The sequence below is a fragment of the Leucoraja erinacea genome, chromosome 12 (assembly GCF_028641065.1).
Source record: "Leucoraja erinacea ecotype New England chromosome 12, Leri_hhj_1, whole genome shotgun sequence".
Classification (NCBI taxonomy): domain Eukaryota; kingdom Metazoa; phylum Chordata; class Chondrichthyes; order Rajiformes; family Rajidae; genus Leucoraja; species Leucoraja erinaceus.
This window is the reverse complement of record NC_073388.1, coordinates 4,984,294-5,006,803: the sequence shown is the minus strand read 5'-3', so window position 1 is coordinate 5,006,803 and position 22,510 is coordinate 4,984,294. Positions and strand designations below refer to the sequence as shown.

At 48.9% G+C, this 22,510-nt stretch overlaps 1 protein-coding gene across 2 annotated transcripts in view; it reads left to right on the top strand.

The window, feature by feature from the left end:
• Positions 1–22,510, top strand: part of chrdl2 (chordin-like 2) — a 59,209-nt gene that overhangs the window by 4,282 nt on the left and 32,417 nt on the right. For both annotated transcript variants that reach the window (XM_055643505.1, XM_055643504.1), the window contains exons 2-5: positions 1,184–1,366; positions 11,932–12,044; positions 14,381–14,477; positions 20,349–20,494. In XM_055643505.1, the coding sequence (XP_055499480.1) occupies positions 1,261–1,366; positions 11,932–12,044; positions 14,381–14,477; positions 20,349–20,494 (462 nt within the window). In that variant the 5' untranslated portion in view covers positions 1,184–1,260. The remainder of the gene's footprint in view (positions 1–1,183; positions 1,367–11,931; positions 12,045–14,380; positions 14,478–20,348; positions 20,495–22,510) is intronic.

Below are 22,510 nucleotides of genomic sequence, written 5' to 3'. Positions count from 1 at the left end.
GAATGACATTTTAAACAGCACCTCTGGAGAACAGGGACGGGTGATGTTTCGGGTCGAGACCCTTCTTCAGACTATCCCAGGCTATCACATTGAATGGCGGTGCTGGCTCGAAGGGCCGAATGGCCTACTCCTGCACCTATTGTCTATTGTTTTTTCACACACAGAGAGTGGTGAATCTGTGGAACTCTCTGCCACAGAGGGTAGTTGAGGCCAGTTCATTGGATATATTTAAGAGGGAGTTAGATGTGGCCCTTGTGGCCAAAGGGATCAGGGGGTATGGAGAGAAGGCAGGTACGGGATACTGAGTTGGATGATCAGCCATTATCATATTGAATGGCGGTGCAGGCTCGAAGGGCCGAATGGCCTACTCCTGCACCTAATTTCTATGTTTCTATGTCTATTGACTGAGAGCCGGGGGGAGAGGGAGACGAGAGATATGGTCCCGCTGAGTTACTCCAGTTTTCTTCGGTTTAAAACATCATCCGCAGTTCCTTTCTAAACTGATATTTTAAACGTTTGGGTCATTCACAAGATGCAACAACACACCTTTACACGTAGAGTCGCTGCCTCTAAAAGGCAGCCAGCATCATCAGAGACCCACACCACCCTAACCACATTCTCATCCTACCCCCGCCATCGGGAAGCTTGTACAGGAGTCTGAAAGCTGTAACGTCCAGCCACAACCACCAAGCGATTAAACACTACAACCTCCAAATAAGCTCCGATCTACAATAGACTATTGTTGTTACCATCGCATTATTATGATTTGGTTTTTATGTGTGCATATACGTGGGTGTGAGTATATACACACACACACACACACACACACACTGAACTGTTTTTTTCACAAGTTTGCTATACCCTTTACAGTGTGCTATGTTTACATATTCTGTTGTGCTGCTGCAAGTAAGAATCTCATGTTTCTATCTGGGAAATTTGACAATAGAACACTCTGGACTTTTGATCATTGCAAAATAGTCTCGCGTTGAAGTTGTCGCGGTGAATGTGCGCGGTGGCCTGCTTGGAATGGGGGTGATGAGTGTTTTTTTTTTCTGTGCCATCTCGCTATTTCTCCTAGCAGAATAAAGGGGGGGGGGGGGGGGGGGCACACACGAAGCCTTTATTTCGCCTTTTATCCGTTGACAGTCTCCGTTTTTTTTTTTTTGCTTGCTTACAAACACAGACCCCCCACCACCTCCACCACCTCCACCACCTTCACCACCGGCCGAACAATTCCCTGCCGTCGCTGGAACTGGAAGGATGTGGGCATTGGGGCGAGTGGCGAGCAGGACACAGCTCGGGGTAGTCCTCTACTGCGCCTTCCTGTTCATTAAAGTGGACGCGGGCAGGTCGGAGCGAGGAAAAGGTAGGAAGGAACTGCAGGTGCTGTTTTACACAGACGATGGACACGAACATGCTGGAGTAACTCAGCGGGGACAGGCAGCAGCGGCGTCTCTGGAGAGAAGCAATGAATGGGTGGTGATTCTGGTCAAGGAAGGAAGGACCCTTTCTTCAGACCTGGGTCTCAGACGTTGAGAAGAAGGGTCTCGACCCGAAACGTCAGACCATTCCTATCCCTCCAGAGATGCTGCCTGTCCCGCTGAGTTACGCCAGCATTTCGTGTCTGTCTTCGAATCAAAGGTAAGTCCGATGTAATATGGTGGGGGGTGGGGGGGTCTCAGTCAATAGATAATAGACAATAGGTGCAGGAGTGGAGGCCATTCGGCCCTTCGAGCCAGCACCGCCATTCAATGTGATCATGGCTGATCATCCCCAATCAGTACCCCGTTCCTGCCTTCCCCCCCATATCCCCTGACTCCGCTATTTTTAAGAGCCTTATCTAGCTCCCTCTTGAAAGCATCCAGAGAACCGGCCTCCACCCCCCTCTGTGGCAGAGAATTCCACAGACTCACAACTCTCTGTGTGTGTGAAAAAGTGTTTCCTCGTCTCCGTTCTAAATGGCCGATCCCTTATTCTTAAACTGTGGCCCCTGGTTCTGGACTCCCCCAACATCGGGAACATGTTTCCTGCCTCTAGCGTGTCCAAGCCCTTAACAATCTTGCCCAACATGTACCGGTGTAACGCGGTAACAAAACCCCACCAACCACCGGTTTTACAGGCGTGTAATTCTCCTTGTGATATCCCCGCCAGCCTCGGACTGCGCTCCGGCCGATTGGAAACGGAGATTGCCAGCCCCGTGTGCGGGTGGAAGGAACTGCAAATGTTGGTTTACACCGAAGGTAGACTAGACACCAACATCTGGCGTAACTCAGCGGGTCAGGCAGCATCTCTGGAGGAAAATCGATTTGGGGGGAGTTTTCGGGTCGAGGCCCTTCGATCCTCGTTCCAATCCTAACCCTGTGACCGGCACTGAGGCTAGCGTGGGATGGAGTGCTCAAGGGTTTAATGTCCCTGCATCAACTTCATCGGAACCCCACACGGAACTCTACACACTTGCCAAAGATAGCACAAGCACGGGAAGACTAGTGAAGATTTTTCAACATGATGAAAAATGTCCACGAGAGCCCCGTGTACCGACGAGTGGCCATTACCGTAAATCTCCGAGTTCGAATCAGGGCAAACTCGGGAGAACTCTTGGAATGAACTCGTACAGTGGGACAGGGGTCAGGCAGCATCTCTGGAGAAAAGGAGTTTAAAGAAGGCTCCCGAACCGAAATGTCACCCGTCCTTGTTCTCCAGAAATGCTACCTGCCCGCTGAGTTACTCCAGCACCTTGTGTCTATCTTTGGTTTAAACCAGTATCTGCAGTTCTTTGTTTCTACATTTTCTCCCAATTGCTAATCCAATTCCCCCTCAATGCTCTCCCTCTCCCTCGCTCCCTCTCCCTCTCTCTCTACAATTTCCCTCCTGGGATAAATACATTTCTGTCGGATCATATCGTATTGTAATCTCACACCACGTGGCTGCCGTTTCCATTCTACAATGCATTAAAAAAACTACCACCTCATCAAATCCCAGACTTAACCCAGGAATTAGATAGTGGCTGGAAAAAGAATGATGGCCATCAGAATCAAACTTTGATAAAAGGCCATCAAATCAATTCATCTTGACCCAAAGTCCCGATCAATGAATAAATCGTATTTCACTTGGGCAGCTTACAACCCAGCGGGATGAATATTGATTTTTCTAACTTCAAGTAACCCTTGCATTCCCTCTCTCCCCGCCCCTCCCCTACTCAAGTCGTCGTGCTAAGTTTCATTGTTTGTATCCACTTGTTATCACCTTCACAGCCAACAATGGATCATTGTGGGCTCCACCTTTCCTTGATCAACCGTGCTGGCTTTGATTTGGCCTTCGCAAGCCTTTTCACTTATTTGTTCTCATGGGACCTTTTTCATACCTCCAGTTTCTGTCTCCCCTGTCTCTCAGTCTGAAGAAGAGTCTCACTAGACAATAGACAATAGGTGCAATAGTAGGCCATTCGGCCCTTTGAGCTAGCACCGCCATCCACTGTGATCATGGCTGATCATCCACAATCAGTACCCCTTTCCTGCCTTCTCACCATATCCCTTGACTCCACTATCCTTAAGAGCTCTACCCAACTCTTTCATGAAAGCATCCAGAGAATTGGCCTCCACTGCCTTCAGAGCAGAGAATTCCACAGATTCACAACTCTCTGGGTAAAAAAAGTATTTCCTCATCTCTGTTCTAAATGGCTCACCCCTTATTCTTAAACTGTGGCTCTTGGTTCTGGACACCCCCAACATCGGGAACATGTTTCCTGCCTCTAGCGTGTCCAATCCCTTAATAATCTTATATGTTTCAATAAGATCCCTTCTCATACTTCTAAATTCCAGAGTATACAAGCCCAGCCGCTCCATTCTATCAACATGTGACAGTCCCGCCATCCTGGGAATTTACCTGGTGAACCTACTCTGCACTCCCTCAATAGCAAGATTGTCCTTCCTCAAATTTGGAGACCAAAACTGCACACAATACTCCAGGTGTGGTCCCACTGTACAATTGCTCCTATACTCAACTCCTCTTGTTACGAAGGCCAACATGCCATTAGCTTTCTTCACTGCCTGCTGTTTCTGCATGCTTACTTTCAGCGACTGATCAACAAGGACCCCCCAGACCTCGTTGTACTTCCCCTTAAACATTAAACTGCATCTGCCATGCATCTGCCCACTCACCCAACCTGTCCAAGTCACCTTGCACCCTCATAGCATCCTCCTCACAGTTCACACAGCCACCCAGCTTTGTGTCATCTGCAAATTTACTAATGTTACTTTTAAATGTTTAAATGTTTCGACCCGAAATGCCATGTATTCCTTTCTTCCGGAGATGCTGCCTGTCCTGCTGAGTTACCCAGCGTTTTGTGTCTATCGTCTAACATAACCATATAACCATATAATCATATAACAATTACAGCACGGAAACAGGCCATCTCGGCCCTACAAGTCCGTGCCGAACAACTTTTTTACCTTAGTCCCACCTGCCTGCACTCATACCATAACCCTCCATTCCCTTCTCATCCATATGCCTGTCCAATTTATTTTTAAATGATACCAACGAACCTGCCTCCACCACTTCCACTGTAAGTTCATTCCACACCGCTACAACTCTTTGAGTAAACTCATGTTACCCCTAAACTTCCGTCCCTTAATTCTGAAGTCATGTCCTCTTGTTTGAGAGGACATGTCAGGGGTTATGGAGAGAAGGCAAGAGAATGGGGTTGAGAGGGAAAGATAGATCAGCCATGATTGAATGGTGTAGGCTTGATGGGCCGAATGGCCTAATTCTGCTCCTGTTACTTATGAACTTGTGAACTATGAAATCCATCCCGGTTAGTTCAACTTTGTTGAAAGATTGGTGTAACACTTTGCCCTGTTTTGACTCTCGCTATGAGTATACTGTAAGACACCGTGCCGGCTCCTGATGTGGGATCACCCATTATTTAGTTCAGTTTAGTTTAGAGATACAGCGCAGAAACAGGCCCTTCGGCCCATCGAGTGTCCACACCGACCAGCGATCCCCACACACTAACACTATCCTACACACACTAGGGACAAATTTTACATTTATTCCAAGCCAATTAACTTACAAACCTGTACGTCTGTGGTGTGTGGGAGGAAACCAAAGATCTCAGAGAAAACCCACGCAGGTCACGGGGAGAACGTGCAAACTCCGTACAGACAGCACCCGTCGTCAGGATCGAACCCGGGTCTCTGGCGCTGTGAGCGCTGTGAGGCAGCAACTCTACCGCTGCGCCACCGTGACCGCCCTAAATGTGGTGTCTGTCCATCTCGAGTCCAGTCCCATCTACTGCTCATATTGACCAGGAAACTCAGTGGGGCCACAGTTTACGATAACTTAACCTAAACACAAATGAGGCAGTGTTGTTGAACAGTATAGAACGACATCTCTTGCTGTTCACTGCAAGAAACTGTATCCTCAATGGCATTGGTTTATAATTCAAAAAGCACGCAATGCACTGGAGTAACTCTGCAGGTCAGGCAGTATCTCTGGAGAACATGGATAGGTGGTTTTCTCCTTTATGTACTGTCTTGATGTTATTTGTGATTTGAGCCACAATGATGGGTCAATCTGCAAATTTAGACATGGGGTTGAAGCAGAATTTGGGGGCATGATCGTGAATGTACAGGGATTATAGTAATGCCCCTGTCCCACTTAAGGAAACCTGAACGGAAACCTCTGGAGACTTTGCGCCCCACCCTAGGTTTCCACGCGGTTTCCGTGCGGTTCCCGGAGGTTTTTGTCAGTCTCCCTAATGACCGAGAGTGGTTTCCGCTTCTTCTATGTTCCGTGGAATTATTTCAAAAAATTCAAAACCCCGACCGTGACTAAAAATAGGTTGCCGTTGTAAAAAACGGTAATTTTTTAATCGAAGCTGGTTGCGATGCTAGTTGAAGGTGGTTGTCGGAGGTTGCAGGCGGTGGTTGCATGCCGGAGGTTGCAGGTGGTTGCCGGAGGTTGCAGGTGGTTGCCGGAGGTTGCAGGTGGTTGCCGGAGGTTGCAGGTGGTTGCCGGAGGTTGCAGGTGGTTGCCGGAGGTTGCAGGTGGTTGCCGGAGGTTGCAGGTGGTTGCAGGTGGTTGCCGGAGGTTGCAGGTGGTTGCTGGAGGTTGCAGGTGGTTGCCGGAGGTTGCAGGTGGTTGCCGGAGGTTGCAGGTGGTTGCCGGAGGTTGCCGGAGGTTGCAGGTGGTTGCCGGAGGTTGCAGGTGGTTGCCGGAGGTTGCAGGTGGTGGAAGGTAAGATTTTTTAAACGGCAACCTATTTTTAGTCGCGGCCGGTTTTCAAATTTTTGAAATAATCGCCGGAACATAGAAGCGGAAACCACCTTCGACCATTAGGGAGACTGACGAAAACCTCCGGGAACCTCTGGGAACCGCATGGAAACCTTGGGTGGGGCGCAAAGTCTCCAGAGGTTTCCGTTCAGGTTTCCTAAGTGGGACAGGGGCATTAGGAAGTGAGAACCTATCCTTATGAGGCACCAGAGTTGACAATTATCTTGGAGGATGTTTTTTGTCGTATATTCTTATTGATTGTGATCTATTGGTCAATAATCGATGGTCTAGTTTAGTTTCGTTTGGAGTTATAGCGTGGAAACTTTCGGCCCATTGAATCCCCACCAACCAGCAATCACCCATACACTAGTTCTATCCTACACACTCAGGACAATTGTACAGAAGCCAATTAACCCACAAACCTGTACGTCTTTGGTGCTTGGGAGGAAACCAGAGCACCTGGAGAAAACCCACGAGGTCACGGGGAGAACGCACAGACAGCACCCGTGGTCAGGATCAAGCCCGGGTCTCTGGCGCTGTGAGGCGGCAAATCTACCGCTGGGCAACTGTAGATAATCGGCAAACACATTTGGATTGACTTCCTTGGTATGCAGTCCTCGACACACCTACTGATGAAGTCCACAATGGCAGGGATATACCCCTTCACCTTAACCGCTGAGTCTGTGACTGTGGATCCTTCCACTAACTCAAAGCATTTATGCAGCATCTAATCTATTTCCCCAGACCAATGTTGAATGAGGTTCTACACTAGATCCTCATGGGCCATCATCTACAGGTGCACAAGCTGATGTACATATTCTACAACTTGCAGGCAGATAATGCAGATAGAATAGTGTCACAGTCATAGAGTGATATAACATGGAAACAGGCCCTTCAGCCCAACTTGCCCACACTGGCTAACATATCCCAGCTATACCAGCCCCGCCTGCCCGCGTTTGGTCCAAATCCCTCCAAACCTGTCCTATCTATGTAAGTGGGTGGCTGATAGTTCTACAGTATTTCCAAGGGCCTCGGATTGTGTGACAAACTTAGTTTTAGTTTAGTGTAGTTTTAGATTATTGTCACGTGTACCGAGGTACAGCGAAAAGCTTTTGTTGCGTGCTAACCAGTCAGCGGAAAGACAATACATGATTCCAGTCGAGTCATTCACAGTGTACAGATAAAGACCATTTGACCCTTCGAGCCAGCACCGCCATTCACTGTGATCATGGCTGATCATCCACAATCAGTACCCCGTTCCTGCCTTCTCCCCATATCCCCGTATATCTTGAAGAGCTCTATCAAACTCTCTCTTGAAAGCATCCAGAGAACCGGCCTCCACCGCCCTCTGAGGCAGAGGATTCCACAGATTCACAACCCTCTGTAGGAAAAAAGTTTTACATTATATGTTTCAATGAGATATCCTCTCATCCTTCTAAACTCCAGTGTACAAGCCCAGCCGCTCCATTCTCTCACCATATGACAGTCCCGCAATCCTGGGAATTAACCTTGTAAACCTACGCTGCACTCCTTCAATAGCAAGAATGTCCTTCCTCAAATTTGGAGACCAAAACTGCACACAATACTCCAGGTGTGGTCTCACTAGGGCCCTGTACAACTGCAGTAGGATCTTTTTGTTCCTACACTCAACTCATCTTGTTATGAAGACCAACATGCCATTCGCTTTCTTCACTGCCTGCTGAACCTGCAGGCTTACTTTCTGTGACCGATAAACAAGGACCCTCCAGATCTTGTTGTACTTCCCCTTTTCCCAACTTGACGCCATTCAGATAATAATCTGCCTTCCTGTTCTTGCCACCAAAGGGGATAACCTCACATTTATCCACATTAAACTGCATCTGCCATGCATCTGCCCACTCACCCTGCCCAAGTCACCCTGCATCCTCATAGCATCCTCCTCACAGTTCACGCTGCCACCCAGCTCTGTGTCATCTGCAAATTTGCTAATGCTAATTTGCTAACCCTTTAAATGCGGTTGCAGTTTCATGGTAATCATATATTGTGGTTATCGTGCATAGTCTTTCCGCGGACTGGTTATAACGCAACAAAAGCTTTTCACTGTACTCCGGTACATGTGCCAATGACCTGAACTAAAATGGTTTATCCTGTCTGATCCTGATCCATATCCCAATGTTTACATTGCTCACCCTGACCACAAAACCATAGAGAGGTCGCAGTTCATGAACCATAACTTGGACCTCAACCTAAAGCACGCTGTACAAAACACAAAGTGCTGGAGGAACTCGACATGTCAGGCAGCATCTGTGGAGCGAAATGAACAGAGGACGTTTCTAGTGAGAAGAAGGGTCCCGACTCGAAGCGTTACCTTTCCATGTTCTCCAGAGGTGCTGCCTGAGTTATTTCACATCTTCTGTGTACACCAGCATCTGTAGTTCCTCCCTACACATGTTGCCTGACGTGCTGAGTTACTCCACTTCATGTAGGAGGTTGGAGTTGGTGTAGCATAGGTGGTTAGAGCAAGTATTGAGGGGAGGTCGGTCTGGGATGCCAGAACTAAATGATATACTTGCATCTACATGATCAGTTTTCATGTACTTGTTAACACATGATGGCTGTCTATTGTATATGCAGTTAGTTATTGTCCCCAGTATACGTTTGTGTAATCAGTTTAGATAGTACTTTGGCTTTGGGCTTGGTTCTCTTGGCTGAGTGCTTATCCTGGTGTTACAGCACAAGTACTTTGTGGTTTAGAAACATAGAAACATAGAAATTAGGTGCAGGAGTAGGCCATTCGGCCCTTCGAGCCTGCACCGCCATTCAATATGATCATCGCTGATCATCCAACTCAGTATCCCGTACCTGCCTTCTCTCCATACCCTCTGATCCCCTTAGCCACAAGGGCCACATCTAACTCCCTCTTAAATATAGCCAATGAACTGGCCTCGACGACCCTCTGCGGCAGAGAGTTCCAGAGATTCACCACTCTCTGTGTGAAAAAAGTTCTTCTCACCTCGGTTTTAGATTTCCCCCTTATCCTTAAGCTGTGACCCCTTGTCCTGGACTTCCCCAACATCGGGAGCAATCTTCCTGCATCTAGCCTGTCCAACCCCTTAAGAATTTTGTAAGTTTCTATAAGATCCCCCCTCAATCTCCTAAATTCTAGAGAGTATAAACCAAGTCTATCCAGTCTTTCTTCATAAGACAGTCCTGACATCCCAGGAATCAGTCTGGTGAACACAGAGAGTGGTCCCAGCACTGAGCCTTGCGGTACCCCACTAGTCACTGCCTGCCATTGTGAAAAGGACCCGTTTACTCCTACTCTTTGCTTCCTGTCTGCCAGCCAGTTTAAGTGTAATTTGTGTGGTGACATTGTGAATGATGAACGGTGATTCCCGGGATGGCGGGACTGTCATACGCTGAGAGAATGGAGCGGCTGGGCGAGTATACTACGAAATTTTAAAGGATGAGATGGGATCTTATTGAAACATATAAGATTATTAAGGGTTTGGACATGCTAGAGGAAGGAAACATATTCCCGATGTTGGGGGAGTCCAGAACCAGGGGCCACAGTTTAAAAATAAGGGGTAAGCCATTTAGAACGGAGATGAGGAAACACTTTTTCACACCCAGAGTTGTGAGTCTGTGGAATTCTCTGCCTCGGAAGGCAGTGGAGGCCGGTTCTTTGGATGCTTTCAAGAGAGAGTTAGACAGAGCTTTTAAAGAGAGCGGAGTCAAGGGATATGGGGAGAAGGCAGGAAAGGGGTACTGATTGGGGATGATCAGCCATGATCACATAGAATGGCAGTGCTGGCTCGAAGGGCCGAATGGCCTACTCCTGCACTTATTGTCTATTGTCTATTGACCCGAAACGTCACCCATTCCTTCTCTGCAGAGATGCTGTCTGTCCCGCTAAGGAACTGCAGATGCTGGTTAATACACAACTGGACACAAAGTGCTGGAGTAATGGACAAGTGAAGCAAGGTTCGGGTCAGGACGTCTGATATTGCTACATGTTCACACCGGTCTGAAGAAAGGTCTCGACCAGAAACGTTACCTATCCATGTTCTCCTGAGATGCTGCTGGAAACGTAGCCCGTCCATTCCCTCCACAGTCCCATCGAGTTCCTCCAGCACTCTGTGTTTTGCTTAAGATTCCAGCATCTGCAGTTCCTTGTGCCTCTCTGATGTTTAAGTCCTTTGGCCGGACACACGAGGAAAGAAATCCTTGCCCTTGAAATCAATCGAGTGGATTCAACTGTGCTAATCTTATCTAATCTCATGGGCGGCACGGTGGCCCAGCGGTAGAGCCGCCGCCTTACAGCACGAGAGACACAGGTTCGATCCCGATGACGGGTGCTGTCTGTACGGAGTTTGCAGGTTCTCCCCGTGGCCCGCGTGGGTTTTCTCCGGGTGCTCCGGTTTCCTCCCGCATTCTAAAGACGGGCAAGTTTGTAGGTTGATTGGCTTCTGTAATTCGATATGGGTGGTCGACGGGCAGAAGGGGCTGTTTCCATGCTGTATCTCCAAAGCCTAAAGCTCAACAGATACAGCGCAGCACTCAACTAATAACACCACAATAAACAACAATGCAGTGTGGTTGGCGGGGAGGGGGAGAGGGGTAGGGAGAGGGGGAGATGATGGGAGGAAGGCGAGGGAGGGGAGAGGAAGGAGGATGGGAGAGGAGAGTGAAGAGATGAGAGGATAGGAGAGGGAAGGGGAGGAGAAGGGAGGAGGGGAGGAGGTGAAGGAGGAGGAGAGGGGGGAGAGGAGGGAGGGGAGGGGGAGGGGAGGGAGCGGGAGGAGGTGTAGGTAGGGAGGGATGGAGGGAGGAGAGGATGGAGGAGAGAGGAGGGGAGTGGAGGGGGGGGAGGGGGGAGGAAAGGAGGGGAGGGAGAGGAGAGGAGGGGTGGAAGGGTGGAGGGGGAGGAGGAGGAGGGGAGGAGGTGAAGGAGGAGAGGGGAGAGGAGGGAGGGGAGGGAGAGGAGGGGAGGGGAGGGAGGGGAGGGGGAGGAGGGGAGAGGAGGGAGGGGGAGGGAGGGGAGGAGAGGAGGGGAGATGAGGGAGGGGAGGGAGAGGGGAGAGGGGAGGGAGGAGGGAGGGGGAGGGGGTAGGAGAGGGAGGAGAGAGGGAGGAGAGAGGAGGGGTGTGGGGGAGAGAAACTAAACTATATCTGTGGAAAGAATGGACAGGTGACATTTTGAGTCGGGACCCTTTATCAGACTGGTCCGAACTTATATCAGTAGTTCAGGCTCGTCATTGTGACTCTTAAAACACATTGCGTGGTGTAAAGATGGTCTTTGATGTGTGTTGGCGTGGAGTGGGGTGGGAACTGCCACAACCAGGGGAGGTAGCTGAGGCTGGGACAATCCCATCATTTAAGAAACAGTTGGACAGATACATGGATATGACAGGTTTAGAGGGTTATGGACCAAGTGCAGGCAGGTGGGACTAGGGTAGCTGGGAGACTGTTGGCCAGTATGGGCGAGTTGGGCCGAAGGGCCTGTTTCCATACTGTATCACTCTATGACTCTGAGTATCAGTATCTACAGTACCTCATGGGTGACCCTCGGACTATCCTTTTTATTTGGACTCGCCACCAGAGCCACGTTTGTATTCTCTGTACTTGCCTGTGTCTTTGTTTTAAAACTAGACTTGTCTGTTGTTGTATTTTCCCCGACAGCGTCTGACACGTTCTGCATGTTCCAAGACAAGAGATACCGGATGGGAGAGCATTGGCACCCATACCTCGAACCCTATGGATTTGTCTACTGCATCAACTGTGCCTGCTCCGAGGTACCTGCATGCCGCCCATGTTATTTTTTGCCACCCTACGGCTCGGACCTCTGGGTGTAGGTTTATGGTCATAAGTGATAGAGGCAGAATTAGGCCCATCATGTAAGGTTGACAACTTTCCCGCTCCCAAATAAGGGACAAATAGTCAAAATACGGAACAAATTCCCGACGGCAATTCGTTGACCGACTCTGGGCCGTGGCTGGGTGAATGATGAGTTGGCCCCGGGTGCTGGACTGCACGCAAAGCCCAGCCGGCGGGGCCAGCTGAGGAGTTTCGGCCCGGGACCCCATCCAACTCGTGAGCCGATGATCAGCCAAGAGAAGGAGGGGTGGTGGTGGTGTCGGCGGTAAGCGAAAAGATCCGAAGGTCGGACAGCTGGCCGGGCTGCCGACCGACGGGGTTACGAGCGAGGCGCTGCTGCTGCTGCTGCACTCCATGGGCTGCACTACGTCGGGACGGGTGAGGCGGGGCTGGACGCAGCGCTCCGACCCGACAGTCCCCTCGACCCGAGTAGTAGCGGTCAGATACGGGACAAGGGCAGTCCCGTACGGGACAAACCAACTTAGCCCAATATACGGGATGTCCCGGCTAATACGGGACAGTTGGCCAACCCTACCATCCCAGTCTACTCCACCATTCAATCATGGCTGATCTATCTCTCCCTCCTAACCCCATTCTCCTGCCCTCTCCCCATAACTCCTGACAGCCGTACTAATCAGGAATATATGTATCTCTGCCTTAAATATATCCACTGACTTGTTCTCCACAGCCTTCCGTGGCAATGAATTCCACAGATTCACCACCCTCTGGCTCAAGAAATTCCTCCTCGTCTCCTTCCTAAAGGAACTTCCTTTAATGATCAGGCTGTGATCCCTGGTCCTAGACTCTCCCACTAAAGGCAATGAATATATATATGCATGTATAGACCGTAGAACAGAACAGCACAAGAACGGGCCCTTCGGCCCACAATGTCTGTGCTGAACATGATGCCAAGACCAACTCTTATCAACCTGTAGGTGGTCCTTATCCCCACCATTTCCCACATACCCTGTGCCTGTCCAAAGACACCTTAAACAATCGTAACTTTCCAGCACATCTCCTTTAAACTTTGCCCCTCTCAACATAAAGCTTTGCCCGTGTGTGCCAGTGTATGTATGTATGTATGTATGTATGTATGTATGTATGTATGTGTGCATGTATGCATTATGTGTGTATGTATGTATTTGTGTATGTATGTGTGTATGTATATGTGTATGTATGTGTGTTTGTATGTGTGTGTATGTATGTGTGTTTGTATGTGTGTGTATGCATATATTTATAATATCTACACATACACAGGCACACACACATTCACATATAGAAAGAGATAGATGGATAGATGGATAGATAGATAGATAGATAGATAGATAGATAGATAGATAGATAGATAGATAGATAGATAGATAGATAGATAGATAGATAAATAGATATGTGTGTGCATATTTCTGTACAAATGTACGTGTGTGCAGATATGTGTATGCGTGTGTGTATGTGTATGCAAAAATGTGTGTGTTCGTATATGAATGTCCTTTACACACAGATACACACGTATAACACTTGTATGCACATTTACACACACACACATACATTTATACACCCAAATATGTATGTATGTATGTGTGTGTATGTATGTATGTATATATATATATATATATATATATATATATATATATATATATATATCCATACATACACACACACACACATGTATATTTGTGTGCGGAAATGTGTATGTGCGATGTGTGTGTGTAAATGTGTATGTGTGTGTGTACATATGTGTGTGTGTGTGTGAAAGACTGTACTTAAATGTAACGTGTCAAGTGCAAGGCAGTAATTCAGGTGTGACGTCATGAGGGGACCCAGTGTTATCTAACACCCAGTTTCCCACTCATTTTGTGCCTATCTTCAGTTTAAGGGGGAGAAGGCAGGAGAACGAGGTTGAGTGGGAGAGATAGATCAGCCAGGATTGAATGGCGGAATTGACGTGATGGGCCGAATGGTCTAATTCTGCTCCTATCACTTATGAACATGAATTAAATCAATATCAGCAGTTCCTGTCAACACTGTAGATATATTGTGTAAGAAGGAACTGCAGATGCTGGTTTACACCGAAGATAGACACAAAATGCCTGTCCCACTGAGTCACTCCGGCATTTTGTATCTATCAATATATTTTTTGTGCTGTGACTCGTGATAATGCATTGTGGATGCACCAAATGTGAGTGTTAGATTCTTCAGTGTAACCTGCTGGATTTCTGTTCTGGGTTAAATGTAAGGTTTGCATATTGTTTTTCAGAATGGGCACGTGGCATGCAATCGGGTGAAATGTCCGACTGTGTATTGCTCTAGCCCCATGACCATCCCTCAGCACTGCTGTCCACGATGTTCACCAGGTAAGGAAGGCAGATATACCCCCCTCTCCCTCCCATCCCCTCCCCTCTCCACTCCCTTCCTCCCCTTCCTCTCATCCCTCCCCTCCACTCCCCTCCACTCCCCCTCCATTCCTCCCCCCCCCTCCCCTCCCCCCTCTCCCCCTCTCCTCCTTCCACTCCCACTCCCCATCCCCTCCCCTCCCTCCCTCCCCTCCACTCCCTTCCCTCCCCTCCCTCTCATCCCCTCCTCTCCACTCCCCTCCCACTCCCCTCCTCCCCTCCCTCTCCTCCCCCCCCCTCTCCTCCCCTCCCTCTCCTCTCCTCACCCCTCCTCCCCTCCCCTCTCCTCCCCTCCCCTCCACTCCCCTCCTCACCTCCCTCCTCCTCCCCCCTCCATTCCTCCCCCCTCCCTCCCCCCTCCCCCCCTCTCCCCCCCCTCCTCCCAACTCCCCTCCTCCTCCCATCCTCTCCCTCCTCTCCTCTCCTCCCTTACTTCCCCTCCTCCTCTCTCTCCTCTCCTCCCTTACTTCCCCCTCCCCTCCTCTCCTCTCCTCCCCCCTCCCATCCCGCCTCTCCTCTCCTCTCCCTCCCCCTCCCATCCCACGCCCCTCTTTCCTCTCCTCTCCCCTCCCCTCTCATATCTCTCCCTCTCCTCCCCCCCAATTCGCCATAAAACAAATGTCAACAAGTCATAAGATCATAAGGTCATAAATGATAGGAGCAGAATTAGGCCATTCGGCCCATCAAGTCTGCTCCACCATTCAATCATGGCTGATCTATCTCTCCCTCCTAATCCCATTCTCCAGCCTTCTCCCCGTAACCCCTGACACCCGTACTAATCACCAACCTGTCTATCTGTGCCTTTAAAATATCCATTGAACACATGCAGTGCAGGCGCTGAGAAATCAAAAGCAAAGTTCCCTATGATCATTACGGGGGGAAAGACAGCAGTTTAGAAGGATGAGAGTGGACTTCATTGAAACTGTAAGTTTCAATGAAGTCCACTCTCATCCTTCTAGAGTAGTGAGACTCCTGTTCCAAAGAGCAACAGAAATGAGGCGGACTAATTAGATTCCTTTGTCACCCTGTCCTTTGCCTCTAGAGAAGCAGGCTGACCCACTGAGTTACTCCAGCATTTGATGTCTATTGAAGAACTGTAGATGCTGATTTACAAAGAAAAAGACACAAAGTGCTGGAGTAACTCAGCGGGTTAGGCAGCATCTCCGGACAACTTGGATAGGTAACATTCCAAATATGGACCCAACTTCAAACTGAATTTTTCCATGTTTTCCATGACCCGCTGAGTTATTCCAACACTTTGTGATTCATGCAAGATTCCAGCATCTGCAGTTCTTTGTTTAAGGACCTGGCTGCCTAATTTAACTCATGGGCGAATTAACCTTTTTTCCTCAGAGTACAGAGAAGGTTCACCAGACTGATTCCTGGGATGTCAGGACTTTCATATGAAGAAAGACTGGATAGGCTCAGTTTGTACTTGCTAGAATTTAGAAGATTGATGGGGGATCTTATAGAAACTGACAAAATTCTTAAGGGGTTGGACAGGATAGATGCAGGAAGATTGTTCCCGATGTTCGGGAAGTCCAGAACAAGGGGTCACAGTTTAAGGATAAAGGGCAAATCTTTTAGGACTGAGATGAGAGAAAACATTTTTCACACAGAAAGTGGTGAATCTCTGGAATTCTCTGCCACAGAAGGTAGTTGAGGCCACAGTTCATTGGCTATATTTAAGAGGGAGTTAGATGTGGCCCTTGTGGCTAAAGGGATCAGGGGGTATGGAGAGAAGGCAGGTACAGGATACTGAGTTGGATGATCAGCCATGATCATATTGAATGGCGGTGCAGGCTCGAAGGGCCGAATGGCCTACTCCTGCACCTATTATCTATGTATCTATGTTTCTCCACGTATTCAAGTTCAAGTTCAAGTTCAAATTTTATTCAGTCTCTTCTCTGGCTGTGAACCGCAACTGGTTAAGAAATGAAATCAATGAAATGAATTTCTCGTCAGACCAGTGGGGGTATTTTTTCAATCTCGGTTTAAATTCCACTGCGACGCAAGTAAACCTGCCCCAAAGAGGATTTAGTGGAATAAATAGAAGGTAGACACAAAATGCTGGAGTAACTCAGCGGGTGAGGCAGCATCTCTGGAGAGAAGGAATGGGTGACCCTTCTTCAGACCCGAAACGTCACCCATTCCTTTTCTCCAGAGATGCTGCCTCACCCGTTGAGTTACTCCAGCACTTTGATTTTAACCAGCATCTGCAGTTCTTTCTTGCACATCAGTAGAATAAATGTTGACTTTTATGGCGCTGAAAAGTTTGGGGAGGGGGAGTGGAAGTGTTTAAGTCTCGTGTTCTTGAGCTCCGTGGATTGTTGCTGTTGTAGGCAAAATCTCGTCTTGGCAACGTTGCTCTTTGGCACGAGTCTCAGGCAAACTGCACGTCACACATCAATCACCTTGGAGTCTCTTGACTCTCACGATTGGAAACACATTGGCGCTCAGTCCCTCCACGATCATCAATTCTTATTATCCTTTCACCAGAAAACATCTCCTTTGACTCTATTTTATTAAAAAGAAATGTAAAGACACGTTGTTTGGCAAGGGTGAACCTGCGCCTGCCTTCAATGCCATCTCATGTATACTAGATATTAGAGTCATAGAAAGTTATACTGTGTCGAAACAGGCCCTTCAGCCCAGCTTGGCCACACTGACCAACATGTCCCATCTACACTAGTCCCACCTGCCTGCATTTGGCCCATATCCCTCTAAACCTGTCCGATTCAGATTCAGATTTAATTTTAATTGTCATTGTCAGTGTACAGTGCAGAGACAACGAAATGCATTAATGCGATCCATATATCTCTCCTGGTTCTCAGTCTGAAGAAGGGTCTCGACCCGAAACATCACCTGTTCCTTCTCTCCAGAGATGCTGCCTGACCCGCTGAGTTACTCCAGGTTTTTGTGTCTGTCTGATTGCTTTATGAACGTTGGGGCAGTCCCTGTCTCAACTACCTCCTCCAGCAGCTCGTTCCATACACTCACCAGCCTTTGTGTGGGTGTATGGAATGGCCTAATTCAACTCCTATCACTTGTGAACATATGAACTTCTGAGTCCTACACTGCCGAATCCTCTGGTCTGAAGAAGGGTCTTGATCTGAAACTTTTCTTCTCTCCATTCCTTCTCTCCAGAGATGCTGCCTGTCCCGCTGAGTTACTTCAGCATTTTGTGTTTATCTGAGGCAGTTCCTTCCTACTCTCTGCCGAAAGTGCTGGCCCTCGATTCCTGGCATCATCCTCACAAATCTGCTCCACATCACGATATTCGCTGCATCCCAGTGTGTTGTGTGCGCTCTTAGTCATAATGTTGCAAATTCCCATTGTCCCAGCGGCCCTGGACACAGCCAAGACATCTTGTGAGTCCTTGGGATGATTTCTATGCAAACATTTTTGGGCTTGAATAAATTTCAAGTTGAAACCAAGTTCAAGAGGTAATGTTAGTGCGGCACGCTGGCTTAGCGGTAGAGTTGCTGCCTTACAGCGCCAGAGACCCGGGTTTGATCCTGACTACGAGCGCTGTCTGTACGGTGTATGTACCTTCTCCCCGTGACCTGTGTGGGTTTTCTCCGGGTGCTCCGGTTTCCTTCTACACACCCAAGCTGTACAGGTTTGTAGGTTAATTGGCTTCGTTGAGTTGTTCCTGCACTTTGTTCTATACCATTACTATACTATATAATTTTATACTGTACAGTTGAGCTCATTCACTGTAGTTTATTGTCACGTGTACCGAGGTACAGTGAAAAGACTTGTTGTTGCTTGCTACAAAACCAGTCAGCAGAAGGTCACTATCTCCATCGCAGGTGACCTTCTGCTTCTGACCGACATCCACTATAAACCCACTGACTCCCATAGCTATCTGGACTACACTTCTTCCCACCCTGCTTCCTGTAAGGACTCCATCCCCTACTCCCAATTCCTCCGCCTACGCTGCATCTGCTCCCAGGATGAGGCGTTCCACACCAGGGCATCTGAAATGTCCTCATTCTTCAGGGAACGGGGGTTCCCCTCCTCCACCATAGATGAGGCTTGCACCAGGGTCTCTTCCATACCCCGCAACACTGCTCTCTCTCCGCATCCCCGCACTCGCAACAAGGGCAGAGTCCCCCTAGTCCTCACCTTTCACACCACCAGCCGTCACATACAACAAATCATCCTCCGCCATTTCCGCCACCTCCAACGTGACCCCACCACTCGCCACATCTTCCCATCTACCCCCATATCTGCCTTCCGCAAAGACCGCTCCCTCCGCAACTCCCTTGTCAATTCTTCCCTTCCCTCCCGTACCACCCCCTCCCTGGGCACTTTCCGTCGCAACCGCAAGGAATGCAACACCTGTCCCTTTACCTCCCCCCTCAACTCCATTCAAGGACCCAAGCAGTCGTTCCAGGTGCGACAGAGGTTCACCTGTATCTCCTCCAACCTCATCTACTGCATCCGCTGCTCTAGATGTCAGCTGATCTACATCGGTGAGACTGAGTGGAGGTTGGGTGATCGTTTCGTCGAACACCTCCGCTCGGTCCGCAAGAACCTACCTGACCTCCCGGTGGCTCAGCACTTCAACTCCCCCTCCCATTCCCTGTCCGACCTCTCTGTCCTGGGTCTCCTCCATGGCCAGAGTGAACAACACTGGAAATTGGAGGAACAGCACCTCATATTCCGCTTGGGGAGTCTGCACCCTGCGGGCATGAACATTGAATTCTCCCAATTATGTTAGCCCTTGCTGTTTCCTCCCCATCCTCAGCCCTCGGGCTCCTCCTCCTCCTTTTTCCTTCCTTCTCCCCACCACCCCCTATCAGGTACACAAAAAAGCTGGAGAAACTCTGCGGGTGCGGCAGCATCTATGGAGCGAAGGAAAAAGGCAACGTTTCGGGCCGAAACCCTTCTTCAGGTATCTGTAGATAGTATGTTTAAGAAAGAACACATTAGTCTGATGAAGGGTCTCGACCCGAAACATCGCCTATTCCTTCTCTCCATAGATGCTGAGTTACTCCAACATTTTCGTCTACCTGTAGATAGTAGTCCAGCACTAAACTACACAAAACTACATTAAACCATACCATACCATGCTACACCACACCATTCTGTACGACACTTCTTCTTTCGTGTGGCGTGCACAGCCTGAAGTTGTTGGACAACCTGTTCTATTTGATCTTCCGTTTGTGCACGTCGAGTTGATTGCATTAGTCGAAACAGGGCGGACCACGTGAAGGTTGCAATCTTCAGATTCAGATTCAGATTCAGATTCAATTTTAATTGTCATTGTCAGTGTACAGTACAGAGACAACGAAATGCATTTAGCATCTCCCTGGAAGAGCGACATAGCAAATGATTTGAATAAATAATAACAAGTGTCCGGGGGGGGGGGGGGGGGGGTGGTGATTGGCAGTCACTGAGGTCCACCCCATTATACTGCACAATACCATACCACACTATACTGTACAATACTGTAGTATACTATGCTATGCTATACCATACTATAATATATCTTCTTATCGAGTCCACACACGAGATTAGAAGTTGATCAGCCAGAGCTGAACGCACGTCTAGGCATCTGCACACAATGGTGTCTGTCTTGTCCTGTCTTGTGGTGGTGGAACGATTGGTGGAGACAGGGTCACGACCTGAACGCTCTTTCCTTGACCCAACTATAGTATATGAAACTTCACCATGCAATACTATGCTAGACCAGTCGGCCCCCCTCGGTCATGACTGACCATGGGTGATGCACCCTAGTTGTTATACTATACTCTACCATACCACCACACCACACCTCTGTACACGTGCTTTATGACACATTTTCTCCCTTCTCTCCCACAGAAGATCACCACAACCCGGCAGCAGCCAAAGTCATCGGCAAATCCTGTGAATACAACGGCACCACGTACCAGCACGGGGAGATGTTTGTGGCAGAAGGACTGTTCATGTCGCGGCATCCCAACCAGTGTGCGCAGTGCAGCTGCTCGGTAGGTGACCTTTCTCTGATGCAGCGGTAGAGTCGCCGCCTCACTGCGCCAGAGACCCCGGGTTCCATCCTGACTACGGGTGCTGTCTGTACGGAGTTTGCACCTTCTCCCCTTGACCACGTGGGCTCACCCTGGGTGCTCCGGTTTCCTCCCACACTCTAAAGGCGTACAGGTTTGAAGGTTCATTGGCTTGGTATAAGTGTAAATTGTCACTGGTGTGTGTAGGACCGTGCTAGCGCGCCGGGATCGCTGGGCGGCGCGGACTCGATGGACCAAAGTTCCTGTTTCCACGTGATATCTCTAAACTAAACTAAACTAAAAATAAAACTAGCTGCAATTTATTTTAAACCAATACTAGGTGTGGCCTTAAAGCTGCAGATGCTGGAATCTTGGTTGATTGATTGATCGATCGTAAGATCATAAGTGATAGGAGCAGAATGAGGCCATTCAGCCCATCAAATCTACTCCGCCATTCAATCATGGCTGATCTATCTCTCCCCTCTAACCCCATTGTCCTGTCTTCTCCCCATAACCCCCGACACCCGTACTAATCAAGAATCTATCTCTGCCTTATATTTGAGAGACTGATTGATTGATACTGATTGATTGATACTGATTGATTGATACTTTATTGTCACATGAACTCGGTACAGTGACAAATTACACACACTGCACAATGTATGACACGAGTCACCACGTATTGGGCGCTGACAATGTTACAGAAGTGTAATCTCTGGAGGACATGGATAGGTGACGTTTCGGATTGGGACTCTTCTTCATGCTATCTGCAGTAGTGGGGTGAAAGCTGGAAAAGAGACAAGGGCAGGACAAAGCCTAGCAAGTGACCCTACATAATAACAGTTGTTTAAGAAAGAACTGCAGATGCTGGAAAAATCGAAGGTAGACAAAAATGCTGGACAAACTCAGCGGGTGAGGCAGCATCTATGGAGAGAAGAAATAGGCGATGTTTCGGGTCGAGACCTTTCTTCAGACTGATGTAGAGGGGGGTGGGGGGGGGGGGCGGGAAAAAGAAAGGAAGAGGCGGAGACAGTAGGCTGTGGGAGAGCTGGGAAGGGGAGGGGAAGGAGGGAGAACGCAAGGACTATCTGAAATTAGCGAAGTCAATGTTCATACCGCTGGGGTGCAGACTACCCAAGCGAAATATGAGGTGCTGCTTCTCCAGTTTACGGTGGGACTCACCGTGGCCATGGAGGAGGCCCAGGACAGAAAAGTCGGATTCGGAATGGGAGGGGGAGTTGAAGTGCTGAGCCACCGGGAGATCAGGTTGGTTATTGCGAACCGTGCGGAGGTGTTGGGCGAAGCGATCGCCAAGCCTGCGCTTGTTCTCACTGATGTAGAGAAGTTGGCACCTAGAGCAGCGGATGCAATAGATGAGGTTGGAGGAGGTGCAGGTGAACCTCTGCCTCACCTGGAAAGACTGCTTGGGTCCTTGGATGTGGTCGAAGGGGGGAGGTAAAGCGACAAGTGTAGCATTTCCTGCAGTTGCAGAGGAAAGTACCAGGGGAGGGGGTGGTTTGGGTGGGAAGGGACGATTGACCAGGGAAATAACAGCGAGGTTTTCAATGGGAATAGTGTGTTCTAACCCCAGGCAATACTAGCCCTGTTAGCTCTAGGTGACTTGAGTCAACAGTATGTGGGGGGTAGACAATGATGTAGAAACAAGGAACTGCAGATGCTGGTTTATACCAAAGATAGACACAAAGTGCTGGAGTAAGTTGGTGTGACAGGCAACATCTCTGGAGAACATTGATAGGTGACATTTCGTGTCAAGACACTTCTTCAGACTGAAATCGACCCAAAATGTTCTCCGGACATGCTGCCCCACCCGGTGAGTTACTCCAGCACTTTGTGTTCTGTTGTGTATTAGCCAGCATCTGCAGTTCCTTAGCGGGACAGGCAGCATCTCTGGAGAGAAGGAATGGGTGACGTTTTGGGTCGAGACTATTCTTCAGTCTGAAGAAGGGTCTCGACCCGAAACGTCACCCATTCCTTCTC